This window comes from Tasmannia lanceolata, unplaced genomic scaffold (genome assembly GCF_043159265.1).
Source record: "Tasmannia lanceolata isolate RefF3 unplaced genomic scaffold, GAP_Taslan_0.1 ptg000037l, whole genome shotgun sequence".
NCBI lineage: Eukaryota > Viridiplantae > Streptophyta > Magnoliopsida > Canellales > Winteraceae > Tasmannia > Tasmannia lanceolata.
This window is the reverse complement of record NW_027518714.1, coordinates 6,324,955-6,344,324: the sequence shown is the minus strand read 5'-3', so window position 1 is coordinate 6,344,324 and position 19,370 is coordinate 6,324,955. Positions and strand designations below refer to the sequence as shown.

Below are 19,370 nucleotides of genomic sequence, written 5' to 3'. Positions count from 1 at the left end.
AAAAAAAAATTAATTCAAGCAAAAGAACAGTGAGCTTACCAAACAGGGCACGGGCAAGGCTATTATTTTTCATGTATTCATATACTACCAACAATTGATTCCCTTCAATGCAACACCCATAAAGCTTCACAAGATTTGGATGTTGCAAAGCAGAAATCATGCCTATTTCATTGATAAATTCACGGTTTCCTTGACTTGATTTGGAAGAAAGCTGCTTCACTGCAATTATAGTACCATTTGATAACAGACCCTGCATTTAAGTAGTTATGAGATATCTGATATGTAAACTTTAATCTGAATAAGTAATATTGATAAGTAGTCCGGGGTAAAATACCTTGTAAACAGGACCAAAACCACCTTCTCCAATCTTGTTTGAAATGTCAAAGTTGTTAGTGGCAGCTTTAATCTGTCTTAATGTAAATGAGCCTGTTTGCAGATCTAAATCTCTGAGATCTGTTCACCGAGAAGAGTTAGACAATGAAGCATTTCTTAGTAAGAAGATAAATAACACATTACTAGTGAGATGCATTCAATAATTTATTCATTACAATGTGAATAAAAAACAAGCTCTCCAAGGCATGTGACAAGATAAGTAGCTGGAAAGCATGATCTAATTTAGCATGACTTAATTTTAGACTAAAAAAGAATCTCAGCAACCAAGGGGGAAACAGATACGCATGGATATTTTCCTAGGGGACCCAACTTCTATGGCATATTTATATTTTCCCATTAGGCATGTAATATAAGATAAATGTAAAACAATATAATTTAGGTAAATAATATGATCAAAAGCTTTTCAGAAACGGTTGGTGCATCCCCCCTTTCAAAGAACGCGATAAACCTGGCTTTTCTAGATCAATGATACAAATATACGATCTTTAGAGGGTGTCATAATAATCTTGATTTTCCATCAAAATCGATATATTAAAAATAGGAAAGAATGTCCTGATATTTTTGTAGTGATTAGATTCCATAATTGGGAAATCACAATTTTTATATAGTGAAAAAACATGAGCTACATCATGGGTTCTAGAATTGATCATTTCATCTGTATGTTTCACGGGAAAAATGAAAGATAAGTTTAGAAACGACACCTATTTTCAAATATGTAGTCTAAATTATATTGCCAATTTTAGCAATCCCTTCTGCATGTGTGGATGCATATAGTAATAAACATGATCGAAAAAATACTTCACATACTGATATGATGTAATATACTAGATGCGGTGAAACACAAGTTTTGACCATCATCATGTATTAAGGGAAGCAGGGTTATTGAAGAGCATGCTCAGAAAATTTACTGCTGATGATGCCACTGGTAGCTAATTGTTAGAGAACAGAACTTAGCAGAATTTGCATGAATTTTTCTTTTAATGGTTGTGGATAATAAAGCATTTGATTAAGCTTCACCATTGTCCCTTCTGGTGTTGGTTCTCAGGCAGCCTTTTCTCCAGAGTATGCTCAAAACCAAGAAAACAAGGCATAATACTGAAGATGCAATCCCAGCTATAATACCATAAGGAATCTTCTTGTCTTTTGGTATTGGAAAGTCTGCAAGAAGAAAAAGAATATCAGGTGACAATATTGAGGTGATTGGTGAAAGAAAAATTGATCATACAAGATTCATCAAATTACATTGCAGTACACAAAAAATTTCATGTCTGACACAATTTACTGATCAAATTGAAGCAAATCCATCTGGAAAGCAGCCTCGAATCTGTCCAGACTTGATTGGACTTCAATTGGCAGAGCCAAATTTAACCCTTTTTTTTGTTTGAAAGGTTAAATTTAACCTTATCTGGGAAAAAAATTAAAGTGATAATTTTTTTCGTGCACACCCCCTCCCCCCCCCCCCCCCCCCTAGGGTAATTGATCATACAAGATTCATCCAATTACAGTGCAGTACACAAAAAATTTCATGTCTGACACAATTTACTGATCAAATTGAAGCAAATCCATCTGGAAAGCAGCCTTGAATCTGTCCAGACTTGATTGGACTTCAATTGGCAGAGCCAAATTTAACCCTTTTTTTTTTTGAAAGGTTAAATTTAACCTTATCTGGGAAAAAAAAATTAAGGAGATAATTTTTTTCGTGCACACCCCCCCCCCCCCCCCCCCCCCCACCCCCCACCACAGATGTAAGTAAAAGATGTAAGGAAAACAAGAAGAGATGAGAAGAGGAGAAGATGGGAGGAGAAAGTTTTCGTGCTATAGGAGAAACCCTACCCACAGATGGCTTTGGCGTTTTGGAGTGGAAAGAAGTTTACTTCAGAGGGGAGTAGTTCAAGTTAAGTATGGAGCAGGTTTGGGGGGATGGCAACAAACAGACCTTTACAAGATAGCAGGGAAATGATTTGGAGAGATATTATGAAAGGTTTAACTGGATTCTTTGGGGGTACTGGGTTTAGAAGCTTGGGTCGACCTGTGGTGCGGAAATAGCCGCTTGAAAATCAGGTTCCCTTGCAGTCTCCTTGGATCTGGATAGGATAGCTAAATTCTTTTGTTAGGGAAGGATATCAGGTGATTCAGGTTACCTGGGTTGTTCTATTTCGCAAAGCTTTCTCGAATAGATAATTCGAGAGAGTGCTCAACTCCGGTGATTTGGAAGAGATCTACATCAGGAGGTCTCGAGAAGATAGGCGGGTGTGGATTTGGAACCATGGTGGGGAGTTCTCTGTTCATTCTTTCTATCACCATCTCTTATTGTCATGTGGTCTACGGTTCTTCTTGAATTTAGAGGGATTTTAGAATCCTCTATGCGTAGATCATGGACGAAGATCAGAAAAGTGTGCAAGACCAAAACTGCACCCAGATGGAATTCTCCTCCCACTAGCATAATTAATCTTAACTTCAATGGATCTAGCCTTGGCAACCCATAGCTAGCAGGACAGCAAGGACTCTTCCGTAGGTCGGACGACATCACAAATAAAGCTTAGTACAGTCCGTTAGGAATTACATACGCAATGGATGCTGAGGTGCAAACACTTTTGACAGGGGTTCGCTTGGTAGAGATAGGGGACCAAGATCGGCTCATTGTGAAGGAGACTCCCTAAACATGATCTAGTAATTGACCTCAAGGAAAGCGTATCCTTGGAGGTTTGCTAACGCTATAGAGGAAGTCTTCGACCAGGTAAAAGGCCACCTTGGAGCATAGATATCATTTATACCTAACTTGGACTACGTAAAAGGCCATCTCAAGGAAAGCGTATCCTGGCAGATTGGTTCGCCTTGGAATAAATAGTCAGGGGCTGGAGCTCTTGACTGATAACCCCTTGTAAAGAGATCATGTAAAAAGCCACCTCAGTTTGTAGTGGACCATCTTGGTCCTTATCTCTCTTTTACTAATAAATTGCTGCCATTCAAAAAAAGGATAAACCCTACCCACGAATTCTATTTATGGTGTGCAAGGGAGGAAAACCCAAAGCCCAAGAGAATGAGTCCCACTCACATAAACAAGTCATTTAAGTTATAATTTAAGTGGGGAGTCACTTTCTTAATCTTCAAAAAAGGTTATAATTTGAGTGACACGTGTAAGTAAAAGAATACCCCCCTTCCCCCTTTTTAAACACAAAAGTAATAAAACCATTGAAATAACAAAGGTGTGGACCCTACTCAAAAACAAATACTACCCAACATGTCTTTACTACTCTCCCTCAAGTTGGAGCATAGATATCGTTAATACCCTTACTTGGACTCGATCTTCTCGAGTTGAACTCTGTTAAGAGTATCTGTGAATATAACAGCAAGTTGACTAGAGGATCTTACAAAGGGAGTAGAGATGATCTTGGAAGCAACCTTCTATCTGATAAAATGAAAATATCTTTCAATATGTTTTGTGACTTTTGTGCTTTCATGAAAAGCGTGGTTGTAGGAAATGCGTGTAGTGGCTTGATTATCGCAAAATAACTGCATATGTTCTTTGACGAAAAATCCGAATTCACTCACTAAATACTTAAGCCATATTGTCACATGTGGTAATGGTCATTTCCCTGTATTCGGCTTCAGCACTGGATCTATCTAAACTTTGCTTCATACTCCTCCAAGTAACAAGGTTTCTTGGAACAAAGGTACAACATCGGTTGCATGCCCTAACGCCCTAGCGGATATGATCCTCAGAACCACCTTCCTCAAACAGTCACAAGTCGACACGATCAGTGAGATAGACTTTAGGATACGAGTAACAATTTCCATATGAAGGAGTTGAGGAGCTTGGATGAATAAAGTAACACCACCAACTACAAAGGAAATGTCAGGCCTCGTAATGGTGAAGTATAGGAATTTTTCAACTAGCCGTCTATACATATTTGGGTTATCAAAAAGTTCACCTTGATCATCTAGTTTCTTGTTGTGGAAAAACCGAGAAATATCTTCTCAGCAAGGATCAAACATAAATAATAAGGATGATATGACCAGCTTTAGTATATCAAACAAACAAAGAATATTCAACTTCACCTAGACATAACACATACGAAGTAACAACATGACGAAGCTTGTCGAACCATGCTCCAGGTGAATGCTTTAACCCGTATATAGCTTTGAGAAGTCTACAAACTTTATCGGACTCCCCTGAGCAACAAAACCAGGTGGTTGCTTAATTTAAAGTTCTTCAGCAAGTCCTTTGTAAAGAAAGGCATAGAAATAACAAATCAAACGGAGTTCAACTAATAGGCAAAAAAGTCGGAGTAATCTATGCCATAGGATTGAGTGATGCCAAGAAGTCGACGATGCCATTTGGATTATATTTAGTAGTATACAGCCATTAACAACAAATAGTCTTCTTACCAGGAAGAAGAATTGTTAACTCACAAGTCTAATTCATGCAAAGAACAGATATCTCCTCCTACATACCCATAAACCAACCAGGATGAGACATGGCATTCGGATCAGACAAAGGAACGGAAGAAGAAATAGACAAGGAAAATTGAAAATAATTTGAAGAAAGACCATCATAAGACAAAAAATTCGAAAACAGAATGATCAATACAATCACTCTTACCTTTACGAAGAGCTATTGGATCACCATCAAGCTCAGATTATGAGCTCAAACATAGTTATGAATTCTGTTCCGTTCCGGTCGAAGCAAACCAAATGTTTCGTTCCGGTCCGGAAAACAGAACAACCCCCTTATTTTGTTTTTCCCGAGATTTCGTCCTGTTCCGGTCCATTCCGGTGTTTTCCGGTCAGTTCCGGCCGAAACAGGGAGAAATGTCCAGTCTGGTCAAGTTAGTCTTTACTCATTGATTTGACTAAAACAAAAACAATATTAATATTAATAATAATAAGGTTCTGACACAAAACATGCAACATACCAGGATCCACAGAAATGGCTGATATGAGAGGACCATAGTTCCCTTTCGTAGGGATGTTTGTTGTCCCTTTTCCACCCCAATAGAAATGGATCTCCAAACTGTTACTACTCACATTTACAGTAAAAGTCTTGATGACTGCCTTATTAGAACCACCGGCTTCATCTTTAATATTGAAATCTGTCAGTACTAGTTTTCCCTGCAGTACACAAATATAAACAATTCTGAATTTGGAACAATAAAAGAAAAACTTTTATTTAATGTGATTAGCCACCTGAATATAAACATCAAATATACGCTTCCCGAGGCTGCTATATGTTTTGTCGTCTGTGAAAATTATCTCTGCAAAGTGGAGTTTCACAGTGTAGTTCCCATTTTGCAGACAAAGTCCATAATAAGTAAGGGAGAGTGGAGAAAGGCGTGCCGTGGTATACAATTCTGATTGAGGCATATAAAGCCTAGAGTTAGTTGTTGCTGTGTAGATGTCAATATCCCTGTTATTGTCCAAGAAGTTCCCAGTGCTGCTAAATGCCCAATTTTTCATAGTACTTAAAACAAAATTGGAAGCACCACCTAGGTTGTCATCTTTTTCATATGTGGCGTCCTTGTTTATCTTTACCTCCTCTCCACCACAATTTATATGTAATGAATGATAATCTGCCACAATGAGAAAAACTCCATATTAATATTCAAATGAGAAAAACTCTGTATGAAGTATGAACAGTTGATGCAGATGAGACTCCTTTGCTGATATTCCAGCCAAAATGACGTATTAAGAGACTTACTTATCTGAAGGATTTCGTTTTCTAATTTTATCCTTATCTTTAGCTGATATCAGTTAGTAGTTTATGATTTTATGATTTCTTAAGTTTTACTTTTTATTGGTGGTTGCAGTAGTTGCTTGTGGGAGGAGTCATTTATTAAAGATTATTTGCTTTTGTAAATATAAAAGGAATGGACAATTGAGAAAGGGGGACTTTTTTGGACCTTTTTGACAATTTCACATTCTCTCATCTCTGTGTTACAGTTTTTGAAAAAAAACTGTGGATCAATGTGACCCCTTCTGTTTTACAAATGGCAAGATTACTGTTTTTTTTTAATGGTAAGTGGAAAGATTACTGTTGATTTCCATATTACGGTATATTTACCCGACTTTTATCATCTTCCTAGATTTTGATGTTTCACTTAATCGGACCTCGATCTGCCCATTTGGCCCTTCAACTGAATCGAGTGAGTTATAGCCTAATAGGATTTGTGGTTGGTCCAATTATGGATGATGCTGATTGCATACTTTGAAAGAAATATTAAAGAGAAACCCAGAGATACTTGTGAACCAAAGAGAAAAGTTTAAAGTGATGCATACTTACATTGTGGACAAGTAGTATTTGAGCAATGAAAAACTCCATTTCTACATCAACAATGTTGCCAAGAACAGGTGAGAATTATAGCATCTTACTTAAATAAGTGTTCTAATGCTCCAAATAAACAAAAGAAGCTGTTAGACAACACGAATAATTATCTCTAACAACTTCTACTGAAATTCCAAATTAAGGGATTTAGAAGCTTACGAACTGTTCCCCGTAGAAAAGCTTTCAAATAAGTTGCTGTAGATACACAGTGAAAATTTTCAGTAGTACAAGAGAGAGAGAGAGAGAGAGAGAGAGAGAGAGAGAGAGAGAGAGAGAGAGAGAGAGAGAGAGAGATGTATGAAGCCACAAAGTAAAGGAAAAACTAAAGCAAACAAAACTAGTCTTACACGTTTTCTCGTGGACAATCAGATAGCCCAGAGCTTCCCCAAGTAAAATTATTGTAGGAAAGATCACTGCAAGCCTTATGAACCATCATTTCTTGGAAGTAAAAAATAAAATATAGAAGAAGTAAGGAATGTCATGTTAATAGGTTATAATAAAGAATAGAAAACTCAGGTTTGTGAACTGATAGTAGGGTTTGAAAAGGATTCTAAACAGTTCATAGGGAAAAAAATAGAAGATTTTGTCCTAGATGTTGAAAACTAGAGATCTAATGGAAAAGGTCAAGGAAAAGAAAGATCGAATTCAGGATTGACTCACATATAAAACAAAACTAACTAGAAAACATATACAAATACTGTCACGCCCCGACCCCACTCTGTAAATATTGTCCGGTTTTGGGTCTCTCACCCTCCCCGGTCTTGTTTTCCAGCAGCACTAACCGTGCCCGACCCACTCGCCCGCGCCCTTGGAGATGCTGAAAACGCGTCCACACAGGGAGAGGGAGAATACACAGATATAGCCCATAAAATTTTCCTCCCTTTCCGATGTGGGATCTCACAAATACCTTCGAAAAAACTGGATAAATGAATGGGATAGTTGTGTTCGCATCACACTAACAAAACCCAAAGCATTACACCAAGGGGTTCCAACGGCATCACACCGGATAAGATCAAGGATAGGTGTATTGGCTCGAATTACACTAGCAAACCCAAGGCATCACACTAAAAGGTCAAGACCTCACACCTTGGGAAGTAGACATCACATCCACGATTTGCAGACTTGTAAAAACTATTTTCTCATTCTTTCATTTCATGACGTTGATGGCCCTAGGCCTTACAGTATATAGGGTTTCACCACAACGACTTGCTATAGACTCTTAAACAAACTTCGTAACTAAGACTCCCAAAACAATCTACTAACAGTCCTATTTAAAACAATTAACTAAGTCAATCTTTCTAATAACAACATTCATAAACAAAGAAATAATTGATCACTTTCTAATTAACATAAACAACTAAAACCCTCAAAATTACATTAAAATTGAAAACTCTATATAACAAAAATACCCATATGAAATTAATTGACAATTATACCCCTAAGAGTAAAAGAAAACCCTAATGCACTCCTAATGTGCACCTTTTCCTTTCTTTTCTTTTCTTTTTCTTTTTTTTTTGGTGAAGGTTGGTCCCATCATGGAGTCATTAAGTATCTCACCTTCAAGAGGACTAACATGATTTATGCCACTTAGAAGCACTGAAATGAATCATGAGGGATATTACAGGTATAATAGACCATGGATTGCTTTATAAAGTGTATCACGAGAAGACTGTCATAGTATGGCTATTCAAATATTGATTGGGCAAGATATCCAGACACATGGAGATAATTCACAACGAAGATAATTCACAACGTTTTGCATCTGAGTGAATGGTTACATAATCTCCTAGAGCCGCAAGAAATAGATGATAGCAGCTAGATTCAATGAAGAGACCAAATATAGAGCTATGGCTTCCACTACAACAGAACTTAATTTGAGATCATATACTTCTCCCTTAACAACCAGAGTGCCACCAAGCTATCTCCCTTAACAACCAAAGTGCCATCAGGCTATCTCATACGATAATTCTCCATATTGAGATTGACTATCACATTGTCTGTGAAAAGGTTGGGAATCATGATTGTTTTTTTTTTTCGTAGGTAAGCTGGGATAGAACCCAAAACCTTTAGGTTGAGGTACAAAGTCTCAACCATTGATTTTCCATGGACCTGGCAAAATCGACCAGTGCCCGCGGGTTGACCCAACCCACCCGTAAATTTGCAGGTATGTGTTGGCATTTGAGTGACCCATCAAAATTGACCCGCGGTCAAAACATGGGTTGGGCCAGGTGAACCCGCAGATACCCGCATTTCATTTTTTCTTTTTTGGTTCGAGTAGATACCATCCGCATTTCCTAACTCACAACAAAGGGCAGCTTTCGGATAAAAGAGGGGATTTCTCTCTTTTGGAGGGTACTCTAGGCATTTTGTGTTACTTCATTGAGAAGAAATCCATATCAAAGAAAAAGAGAAATGGACGGTCTAGATTAAGAGGAAATGCAACCTAGTATAAAAGCGACAAGGGTTCGTTTGAAATGGGGGTACTCCAGGCATTTTTTCTAAGTCTCTTATTCTGTTTTTGTTGTTATAATTTCCTTATTCACCCAAAAAAATACTCTTTGGCAAAAAATTGTGGGTTACCTGCGGGTTGACGCAACCCACCTGCAGAGGGGGCGGGTCACCTAAGAGCTGACCCGTAGGGATGCGGGTCATTTTTGACCCAACCCGTTTGACCAGAACCCGCATGACCCGTGTGTAACCCAACCCAACCCACCCCGTTTGCCAGGTCTACTTGTCCATAAGGATAGATAAAGGTGGACCCAAATGGGCATTGCAGGCCTATTCAATAAAGTACTAAATCACACATAAAGTTTACATTAGTGGTGTATGTGATACATGGAAGGTAACATTTCCGGTTGGAGGTGTGCACCACTATGATTCGTACTTTTGAGAAACAATATGAGGACGTACAATAAGGACAATGATTGAGGAAATTTGGGATTGAAGGTTTTCCAAAATCGTACGGCCATGCGTCTTTTCAAAATAAATATCTAACACTCCAAGGTGTCTTTTCAAAATTTAAATGTGTGTCAATATGGACCAAGTGGGAGAATACTGGCGTTAATTCATGAATTCCTTTCCTAAAAATTGTCCACTTCAATCTCATTAGCATACTTATTATAGATTTTACAATTTATTGGAACCGTGCTTTCCCATTAGCCACACATTTCATGCCTCTTGACAACCTAAACAATATGATGGGTAGTTTTCTTGACTCGATAATTCTAAGTATTAAGTTCCAAATGCATTCATCGAGAAGTCCATCACAAGAACTTAGGTCTTCAACTGTACCTCTGCCATTTCAAAAAATCACAAGAATTTTGGGTGGGGTCCATCTTGGTCCCCTCCCCTTTCATAATATACCTCTGCCATTTCAAAAAAAAAAAGTGCATAAAAGACAAGAATGATAGTTGCATTAAGCAAACAGGATACATGAAAGATTAACAAAAACCAAAACCCAAGAGTACATATTAGAGAGATGATATCTCATTATAAATGTAGCATGCATACAAATATGAAAGGATGTGATTATTATTAAAGGTATGTTTCTCGGCACTTATTCTTTTATTTTTTGCTGCGATCATAGGGTTATTTTGTCCCTATTACTTCTTGCATCTTAAGTGAGGTAATTTTGTTCATGTTCATAATGCATCTCAAGTGAGGGTAAGTAAGGAAAATGAAATATGAAATTTGATCCAGTTTCCAACAATAGGCATAAAAACATCAAGGAAGATAAACATACGTAGCGTAGGGTTTCTTTAGCAACCAGTCTGGTAAAGGCCCAGTTAGCAAGTTGCTGGTGAAGTACCTAAGCCAAAAGACAAATAGTATATTCATAATGATCGACCATCAGCTTTTAATAGAATCATAACAGTCACCATATATTCTGAGAAATTAGAAGTCTTACATGAAAACAACTTCTTTCAGTGCTTCAAGGTTCGGAATTGTTCCTACCAACTTGTTAAAGCTGAGGTCTCTGCTAAGAAAAATCACAATTTTGTCCCAAAAGAATCACTAGAGCAACTAGACAAGAAGTGCAAAACTGAGTAAGATCTTTTTCTTATCATTAATAATTGACCTACAAAGTTCTCAGGTGTGGCATTTCCGCCAGATATTTAGGGACCTCTCCAGAAATATTACAATTCCTCAATACCCTGCAACATAGAATCAGATGTATGTACGTCAATACGCTTAAAAGGTATTAATTATATAGAACATGTTAAAGCTAAACAATAACTCACAGGGTCGTCAAAAGTTTCTTTTCACCCAGATCAGGGAAACCCGACCCTGTTCCATTTATGTCACTGATCGACCTGTATCAAACTTTCCCCAAGACTTACTATAAAGAAATCAGAACCCTTCAATTTTCTTTGCCTATCCCATGATGATGAGAAACGTCTTGAGACTTAAAACAACTAATGACATGAACTCAGAAGGCTCTACTTACAGGGTGGTTAGGTTAGGCATAACAGAAATGGCAGAAGGAATAGGTCCATCGAGGCCACTTGCATATAATTCTCTGCCAATGATGGATCATGAACAAAATAAGGGATAAAGAATGCAATTTAGAACCTCTACCCAAATAAAGTTCATAAATGCAGAAGAACGAAATGCTTACAATGTTGTAAGTTTTGTCCAGTTTTGAATGACATCAGATATCCTTCCAGTGAAGTGGTTATCACTTAACCTACTGCATTGGTGCCCCCAAAAGAAGTAATTGTAGGCTTGAACAATGTGTGTAAAAGGAAAAGAATAGAAAAGCTTGGAGGCCACCAAAATCGGTTATTTGCAAATAATATTTATTTTATTTTATTTATTTTATTTGCCAATGAGACATTAAGACCTCTTTGGAAGCCATTAACTATACCATTTCTAAAGCTATTATGACAATTATTTACAAATAATAATATATAAAATAATTTTCACATAAGATTATATGCAAATGATTTTAGAGGAATCCAAAGAGGTTCTTACACATCGTTCAAGTTCGTGAGACTAGCAAGCGTCTTCGGCAACTCTCCCCTAAAGTTGTTTGAGGAAAGCAAACTGCACGCATGAAAATAAGGCATTCAACGGTAAAAAATATGCCAAAATTGTAGAGATTGTTTGGTGTTCCGTGCGAAAGCAAAGATCCCACATCGGAAAAGTGAATGGATGTTGAAGTGCTTATAAGGACTAGGGCACCCTCCCCTTAATGGTTAGCTTTTACATAAGTTTGCAACTTGGGTCAGGTTTTACCCGACCCGCATCGACCCGACCCAAAAATAACATGGGTTGAGTTTATAAATCTTGGGTTTTAGGTTGGGCCGGGTTTTAGATTGAAAAACCCGACTCAATCTTGGGTAGGGTCGGGTTTAAAGAGAGAAGAAAAAAACCCAAAACCCGACCCGAATCATCATATAGGTGTACTTTAACTTTCTTAAAAACATAGCAAATTGTTTGCCAATATATTGATATAATTGTTTGCATTGAGATCATGTTTGTGATGTGAAAATATAGTTTCCTTAAATTTATACACTTGATGACATAAATGAAGAGATTTTTGGTATGAAGATTTCTTTTTTCTACAATCTTTAAAATTAGTCACCATCCTACGCTAAAAAAATAAAACTTGACCCAGAAACTATCTTGGGTAGGGTCAGGTTTATGAATCTCGGGTTTTCCTATCAAAAACTAGACCCGACCCTAGATGATATATCTCGGGTAGTGTAGGGTTTTGGAAAACCCAACCTGCCTGACCCAAGTTTCAACCCTACTTTTAAGGGTGACTTCAACCCAGAAAGCATAACCAAATATAAAGAAGAATAAAAGGTCTTACAGTCTCTTTAAGTTGGTCAGATTCCCAAGCTCTGGAGGAAGAACCCCAGAAAACTGGTTGGCTTCTAGGAGTCTGAAAATCCAGTAGTCTCCTTTAAATTCGAAATGTAAACCGAGCCAGCTGAAATTCAGTTAGAAATTCGGATATTTTGTGAAAAGAATCAAAACCTACAGCTCTTTGAGAGTGGTAATATTTCCAACTTCCTTTGGAATTGACCCAGATAAGCGGTTTCCAAGAAGAGCGCTGCAAAAAAATTCCTTTGGTTAACTTTAGAAAAGTGGGTTTATGATTTTCTACACTTACCATGGAATAGGCAGTTAAAAAGCTTACATTTTCTGCAAAGGCAAGGTGGCCCATTGGAGAGGTATTTTACCGTTGAGGAAATTGCGAGAGAGATCACTGTGTCCAAAAGTGAAAGATAGTTGTTAACGGGCAAAAAAAAAAAAAAGGGCTTCCCATTAGAGGCGTAATTTAGACGTGAAGCGTCAATAATAGTTAACGTGAGCCGTTGGCGTTGGTAATTGAAACTTACATTTCCTGAAGGTAGGGAAGTCCAGAGAGTTCAGGTGGAAGAACGCCCGAGAGATTCTGACGCTTCAGAACTCTGCAGTCCAAAAGAGAGAACAGGACTTTTAGAAATGAGAATTTGTATGGTAGTTGGGCGTGCATGCACATGCAGCTCAAAAAAAAATCAGTGGGGCCCACCTTGTTTGGGTGATCTATACCGGTGTGCCCAGAAAATCTTCTTCATAGGATGATCCAAACCCTCCCAGACTTCCATACTGTACCGTCCATTTTAAACCTCCGGGAATTGGAGGCCTGGGATGATCCAATGGAGAAGATTTTCTAGGCACACCTTATCTACATCAGGGCCCAACAAATGAATGGTTTGGATCACCCAAATTAGGTGGGCCCCACTGCTTTTGGGGACTTCAATACGGTCGTCCGCTATATAATTTCTCGAGAAAATAAAAACCATATCTCCACACACACCCTCTTTTTCAATGTGTTCCACCCCTCTTGCTTGTCTTTTCCTAATAACTACTACATTTCCACTCCTTTTTTGGGTGGGTAAGCTGGATGGAACCTGTGGCCTCAAGGTCACAAACAACGACCAAAGCACAAAGCACAAAGCACGAATGAGACACCCTAGTCCTGTATGGTGAATTAATGTGTTGATCTAATGGGCTACCACAAGTATATTATGCTGCATGGGGCACCACAAGTATATTAGGCTCTTATTCTAAGGGCCGTTGCTTTAGACTTTGAGGATTGATTTTAAGTTCAAAAGTGATTATTGGACTCAAAATTCAGAACGAACAAGCCCAGTAGAACAAGATCATCATTGTACCAAGGACTAGGAATCATTTTTTACCAACCAAAAAAATCATTTTTTTAACAAAGAAGAGACCAACTAGCGTATATGTTACATGCATCTACTATAACCGGTTTCCCTAACCGTCACACTGAAACAGTGGGAGCGGGCGAGTCGGGGTGTGCTGAATGGCTTTTGTGAGTGGTCGTGATGACCAACGTCATGTGGAAAGCTCTGTAAAAAAGACCCTCTTCATCCCCTTTCAATTCATTCAATTCAAATGAGCATTTTGCCACTGTCACACAAACGCTCCTTATTGGAAGAAACGCAAAGCCCCTCCCTCTCCTTTCTCTCATTTTATTTTCAATTTGCATTTGCATTTTTTTCATCCATGTAACCATCATCTATAAGATATGGATTGTCCATCAGACAATATCCATGGCAGAAGGTCCTCTCTTTAACTTCTTAACCAACCTTTCAGATTGTCAACCAGAAATTAGTTCCCGAAGTAGCGAATTAGTTTTCATTGTTTTTCAGGGATTTTAAAGGCTCCCTCCATACTCTTGCCACTCTGTCGCATCATGTCTCTGTTATGGTAAGTGGCCACAATGGCCTTATTGTAACGGTTGGGGAGTATGTGCGTTTGGAATGCAGGATGAATCGGTACTCGGTAGATTGATATGCCTTGAAAACTAAAAGGAAACTCCCTGAGGATTGCCAATGTAGCCCCCATTCATTGCAAAATCTTTTTCTTCTTCTTATCAGTTCTCAGATTCCTTTATTGGTATAAGAGCCCAGCACCGATCCATCATTTTCGATTGATTTTCTACTTGCAAGACACCGGCACAGGTCACAAGCTTCGGATCACATACGCAGGACGCTATCGCCTCTACTGTGAAGTACAGGTTAACGAATCCAGTTTAAAAGGCCCGATTCTTATCCGAACGAAACCGTGATCCCGGCCGTAGATCATGCAAATCCGCCTCTAATCAACTCAGATACTCAATTCCTAGACTTTTCCTTGGGTTTGTTGTCTCTTATCTCCTACGGTGCTTTGTGATCGGAGTGAAAACTAGGCCACTAGAATGCCAAAGCCTGCTCGACCTCTCCTAGTCGTGCCGTTGGTACAGCAAAGCCTTGTCAGTGTCTCCTCACCATGCCTCACAATGAAGCACACTCAGCTTCTGCTCTTTGTGCTATCGCACTCCTGTATTCCCAAGGTATTTTTGGGAAAGGCACTAGGTATAACATTGTATGTCAGTACACTTAGTGTACTTACAGAATCAGTAATTTCTAACAAAGAACCCATGTTGTTTGGCAACAAGAGAACAAAGGCACCATCATCTTATTTAGACAACTATTACCTTAATATGTGTATGGAATGTGCCTATTTGGCAGCTTAAGACACATATGAGATTATAGATCCCATGAACTTTGATGAAGCGATTAAACCACGTGAGTCAGAAGAATGGCTAAAGGCCATGAAAGATGAATTTGATTCTATTAAAAAGAATCAGGTATGGGATCTATGTGAATTACCTGAAGGCAGAAATGTTGTAGGGTATAAATGGGTGCTAAGAAAGAAGTACAAGTCTAATGGGTCCATTGACACCATCAAGGCCTGGTTAGTTGCAAATGGGTTTACATAAAAAAAAGGCATAGACTATCAAGAAACTTACTCGCCAGTTGCCAAAGTTGCCTCAATAAGGATTATACTAGAATTGGTGGCTCATCTGAACATAGAACTTTTCCAGATTACTCACCAAAAAAAAAAAAAACTTTCCAGATGGATGAAATACTGCCTTTCTCAATGGAGAATTGAGGGAAACTCTTTATGTGAACCAACCTGAGGGTTTTTCAGGTGAAACAATATTTGCGTCAATGGTATTTGATGTTTCACCGGTTTATTCTTGAACTTGGCTTTGTAGTTAGACTATTGTGTATATATCCATAAAAGTGGGAGTAAGTTTACAATCGTGTCCTTCTATGTGAATGATATACTCCTAGCAAGAAATGACTTAGAAATGATTGATAGAACTAAGTCAGAACTTAGCGTAAGGTTTGAGATGAAAGACATGGGAGACGCATCATATGTGCTCGGGATTAAAGTCACTAGGGACAGGAAGAATAAAACGTTGTGTTTAGATCAATAAATGTACTTGAATACAATACTCAAACGTTTTCAAATGCGAAATTGTAATCCCGCATAGACGTGGTAGACCGTAGACATGAGATTGTCCATAAGTCAATGTCTAGGTGAAGGACAGGAAAGACTTAATGGTCAGTATGCTCAAGTGGTTGGAAGCTTCGTGTATGTGATGTTATGTACTAGACCGGATTTGGCCTATCCGGTGAGTCTAGTAAGTAGATACTAATCCCGGCCCTGCTCATTGGGAAGCGGTGAAAAGAATAATGAAATACATTAACTGAACCAAGCACTTCAAATTGTGTTTTCAAGTGGAAAAGCGTGAAGTTCATGGTTACTCTGACAGTAGGTCCACTCCCGGACATGTGTTTATATTTGGAGGAGCGGCTATTTCTTGATCTAGCAAGAAACATGGTTGTGCGGTGAGATACAAACAGGAAACTGAGTACATAGCCTATAGCATGGAGACTACTCATGCCGTCTGGATTAGACAATTTTTTGTCAATTTGGATCTTGGTCTGGTTGATGAACTAGTAGAGTTATATTGTGATAATCAAACGGTAATAAGCCTGATATACAGCGGAGCGAATAGATCTAAAGGAAGATATATACGCGTGAAATATCACCATATATTGGAGAAGGAGGAAATGAAAGTAACTTATATACCTAGCTGTAACATGATTGCTAATCCTTTGACGAAAGGAGTTCATGCGAAATCTTTTATCAAGCATGTAGGCTTGATGGGACTTAGAAATATCTAAGTCGAGAAAAATTGTTTGGGAGAAACAGCCCAGAGGGAGTTGCTGATCCTTAGGTAAAAGGAGTTCGTGCGAAAATTCATTAAGCGTATAGATTTATGGGACTCGAAAATATTTGAGTCAAAGGAAAGGTGTTCGGGAGGAATATCCCAACTTGCAGAATTCATCGAGTATGTGAGCTTGGTAGGACTTGGAAATGTCTAAGTCAAGGAAAGGTGTTTGGGAGGAATATCCCAGCTTGCGGAATTCATTGAGCATGTGAGCTTAGTGGGACTTAGAAATGTCTAAGTCAAGGAAAAGTGTTTGGGAGAAATATCCCAACCAGAAATATAAAGGAATTTACTCAGCCAATGTGGCCAAGTGGGAGATGTTATGGTAAGTGGCCACAATGGCCTTATTGTAACAGTTTGGGAGTGTGCGTTTGTAACTCACGGGAATATGGAAGGGGGCGTAATGGCAATAAGAATAAAGGCCGTAATCAGTAGATTGATTCCCCTCTCTTTCTATGCCCCTTTTTTTATAATTGGGCCCATGAATATTCCATGAAATAATTTTGCATGGTTGCCAAATATGCCCTTAACCAAAATGCATTTTATAACGGCAATGAAAAATACAAAATTAAAAGAATGATAAATGCATTTGGGTGGCGTGGATCCAATGGGGGGTCTGTATGACCAAGTTTTCACATGGGCGCCCTTCAGTTTAGCATTTCTAATAATAATTAGACGAATGAGAAGCTAAAGAAAACTTACATGCTTATGATATGACAGGAGGTATTGTCGGCGAATGAGCAGTTGCATATGACAGAATTATTGTAATATTTGGTTGCGCCAGGGGTTATCCAACCCGATTCTCCACTGCAAGACTCCACATTGAAATTCCAATTCGTCTTCCCTAGTGTCTTGCCGATTTGTTGAAGAGTCTCCACTGCATTAACAAGTAGAAAAGCCAATGGTTGGAGAACATCCTAGAATGTCATTGTTAAAGTATAGAAGATTAAATAACGCCTTCTCCAACAGCTTAAGCTTTTGGAGTAATTGGTAAATTTCGTGGCGCAATGGTAAAAACCAATACGGGTGTGGCTCTTTGGCTTTAAGTCATGGTATGCTCCCCATTGACGCAAGTTCGAATCCGCCCGGGCTTACCCGATGCGCATGGTTTATGGGTGATTGCGCACATCCGTAGGGACGATAAAAATTGGGGTGGGGATACCGTATGTCATCAATAATAATAAAATATTCACATGGTATCAGAGCAAACCGATGCGCATGGTTTACCGGCGATTGCCTTCACCAACTGCTTAAGCTTTTGGAGTTATTGGTTGTTTCAGCGTTATTAGAGACTTTTCGAGGATTTAGTACTGGCACACACAAATTTAGGCATTTACTGATGAAATAGAAGATTTCTATTAATCTTGAATTGAATTACATAGAGCCTAATGAGTGTTTATACACAGAACACTCAAAAAAGATAAACATAGAAAGATACAGAGCAATTGTAGAAAGAGATAAAAATAGCATCTTCTTTATGTTCTTAATTATAAGTAAGAATTAACTGCGGTTTTTGAAAGAAGGAAGAAAACTTATTGGACTTCAATTGTTTTCTGAAATGCTTCCAACACATAAAAAGAATTCCCTATTTTTGAGGGAAACAAAAAATCTTCTTATCCACCTAACAAAAAACAAAATCTTTCAGACCTTTCAAACAAGTATATATGAAATCGTAACCCAGAAGATACTGATAAAGAGTGGAAAAAATAGGTTCTCTTGTGCTTACCTTCGTTATGCACGAGAGTAGGTCCAGATCCAAACACTCCAAAGCAGTTCAGAGCAAGAATCAAAACAAGCCAAAATCTTCTGGAAAACATTTCCACTTTCTCCAAAAACCCCTAAACTGGAAATCCACAGCAAGCTTAGTGCTGAAACAGAGGAGAATTCATAGGTTTTTGAGTGGTCGGAGAAATGATTTCTTTCCAACTGGCGTCAAGTAACTTTAATTCACTGTCTATTTATTAATTGGACTGTTCATGCTCATTTTCATCATTCAACACTGAGATGGAACATTATTTTAGATCATGTGCCAATGTACAAAAATGACCTTCATAATTTTGTTCATTTATGTCTAGCCATGAAGGTTATTTTGGAACATTATTTTGTTCATTCATATGAGCGTTGCCGATCCTGATTTGTAGTGCGGCTTGCTTCACTTTCTTTCTTTCTGCCACAAATAGAAGGAATTCGGGAGCCTTCCTAATAACAAAACCCGGGGAAAAGAATTTTATAGAAAATAAATTCTTGATTGAAAATAAATATTCCACGATCTAGTTGATTTGCAATTTTCGTTGAAGACAAGGAAAACTTTTTATCGGAAAAGTCCATAGAAAATGAGTTAGCCTAGCCAAGTGCTGATAAATTCATTTTCCATAGAAAAAATTTCTAATAAATTTTTTTAGAATATCTCACTTCTAATAAAGATGATTGTGTGGTTGGGTAATGTTACGAACCTAGATCGGTTCGCAAATGATTTGATCTTCTCAAAGGGAAGATCTGCCTCTTGACCCGCGTCGAGGGAAAGGTCGTCCTCCTTTGTGCGCAATACACAATTTCTGCCTGCTCTTC

The 19,370-nt window shown here is 38.3% G+C and overlaps 1 protein-coding gene across 1 annotated transcript in view; it reads right to left on the bottom strand.

Moving 5' to 3' along the window:
* The window catches only part of LOC143860341 (putative LRR receptor-like serine/threonine-protein kinase At1g07650), a 56,792-nt gene extending 37,839 nt beyond the window's left edge, over positions 1-18,953 (bottom strand). The window contains exons 1-22 of the mRNA XM_077370927.1: positions 18,529-18,953; positions 17,505-17,679; positions 13,066-13,137; positions 12,864-12,932; positions 12,705-12,776; positions 12,534-12,605; positions 11,690-11,761; positions 11,334-11,405; positions 11,163-11,234; positions 10,957-11,028; positions 10,798-10,869; positions 10,623-10,694; positions 10,458-10,523; positions 7,063-7,128; positions 6,875-6,910; positions 6,674-6,714; positions 5,581-5,963; positions 5,310-5,505; positions 4,453-4,566; positions 1,411-1,551; positions 335-453; positions 40-250 (exon numbers count right to left, since the gene is read on the bottom strand). Coding sequence (XP_077227042.1) covers positions 40-250; positions 335-453; positions 1,411-1,551; positions 4,453-4,566; positions 5,310-5,505; positions 5,581-5,963; positions 6,674-6,714; positions 6,875-6,910; positions 7,063-7,128; positions 10,458-10,523; positions 10,623-10,694; positions 10,798-10,869; positions 10,957-11,028; positions 11,163-11,234; positions 11,334-11,405; positions 11,690-11,761; positions 12,534-12,605; positions 12,705-12,776; positions 12,864-12,932; positions 13,066-13,137; positions 17,505-17,679; positions 18,529-18,619 — 2,356 coding nt within the window. The 5' untranslated portion in view covers positions 18,620-18,953. The remainder of the gene's footprint in view (positions 1-39; positions 251-334; positions 454-1,410; positions 1,552-4,452; positions 4,567-5,309; positions 5,506-5,580; positions 5,964-6,673; positions 6,715-6,874; positions 6,911-7,062; positions 7,129-10,457; positions 10,524-10,622; positions 10,695-10,797; positions 10,870-10,956; positions 11,029-11,162; positions 11,235-11,333; positions 11,406-11,689; positions 11,762-12,533; positions 12,606-12,704; positions 12,777-12,863; positions 12,933-13,065; positions 13,138-17,504; positions 17,680-18,528) is intronic.
* Between the last annotated feature and the right edge of the window lie 417 nt (positions 18,954-19,370).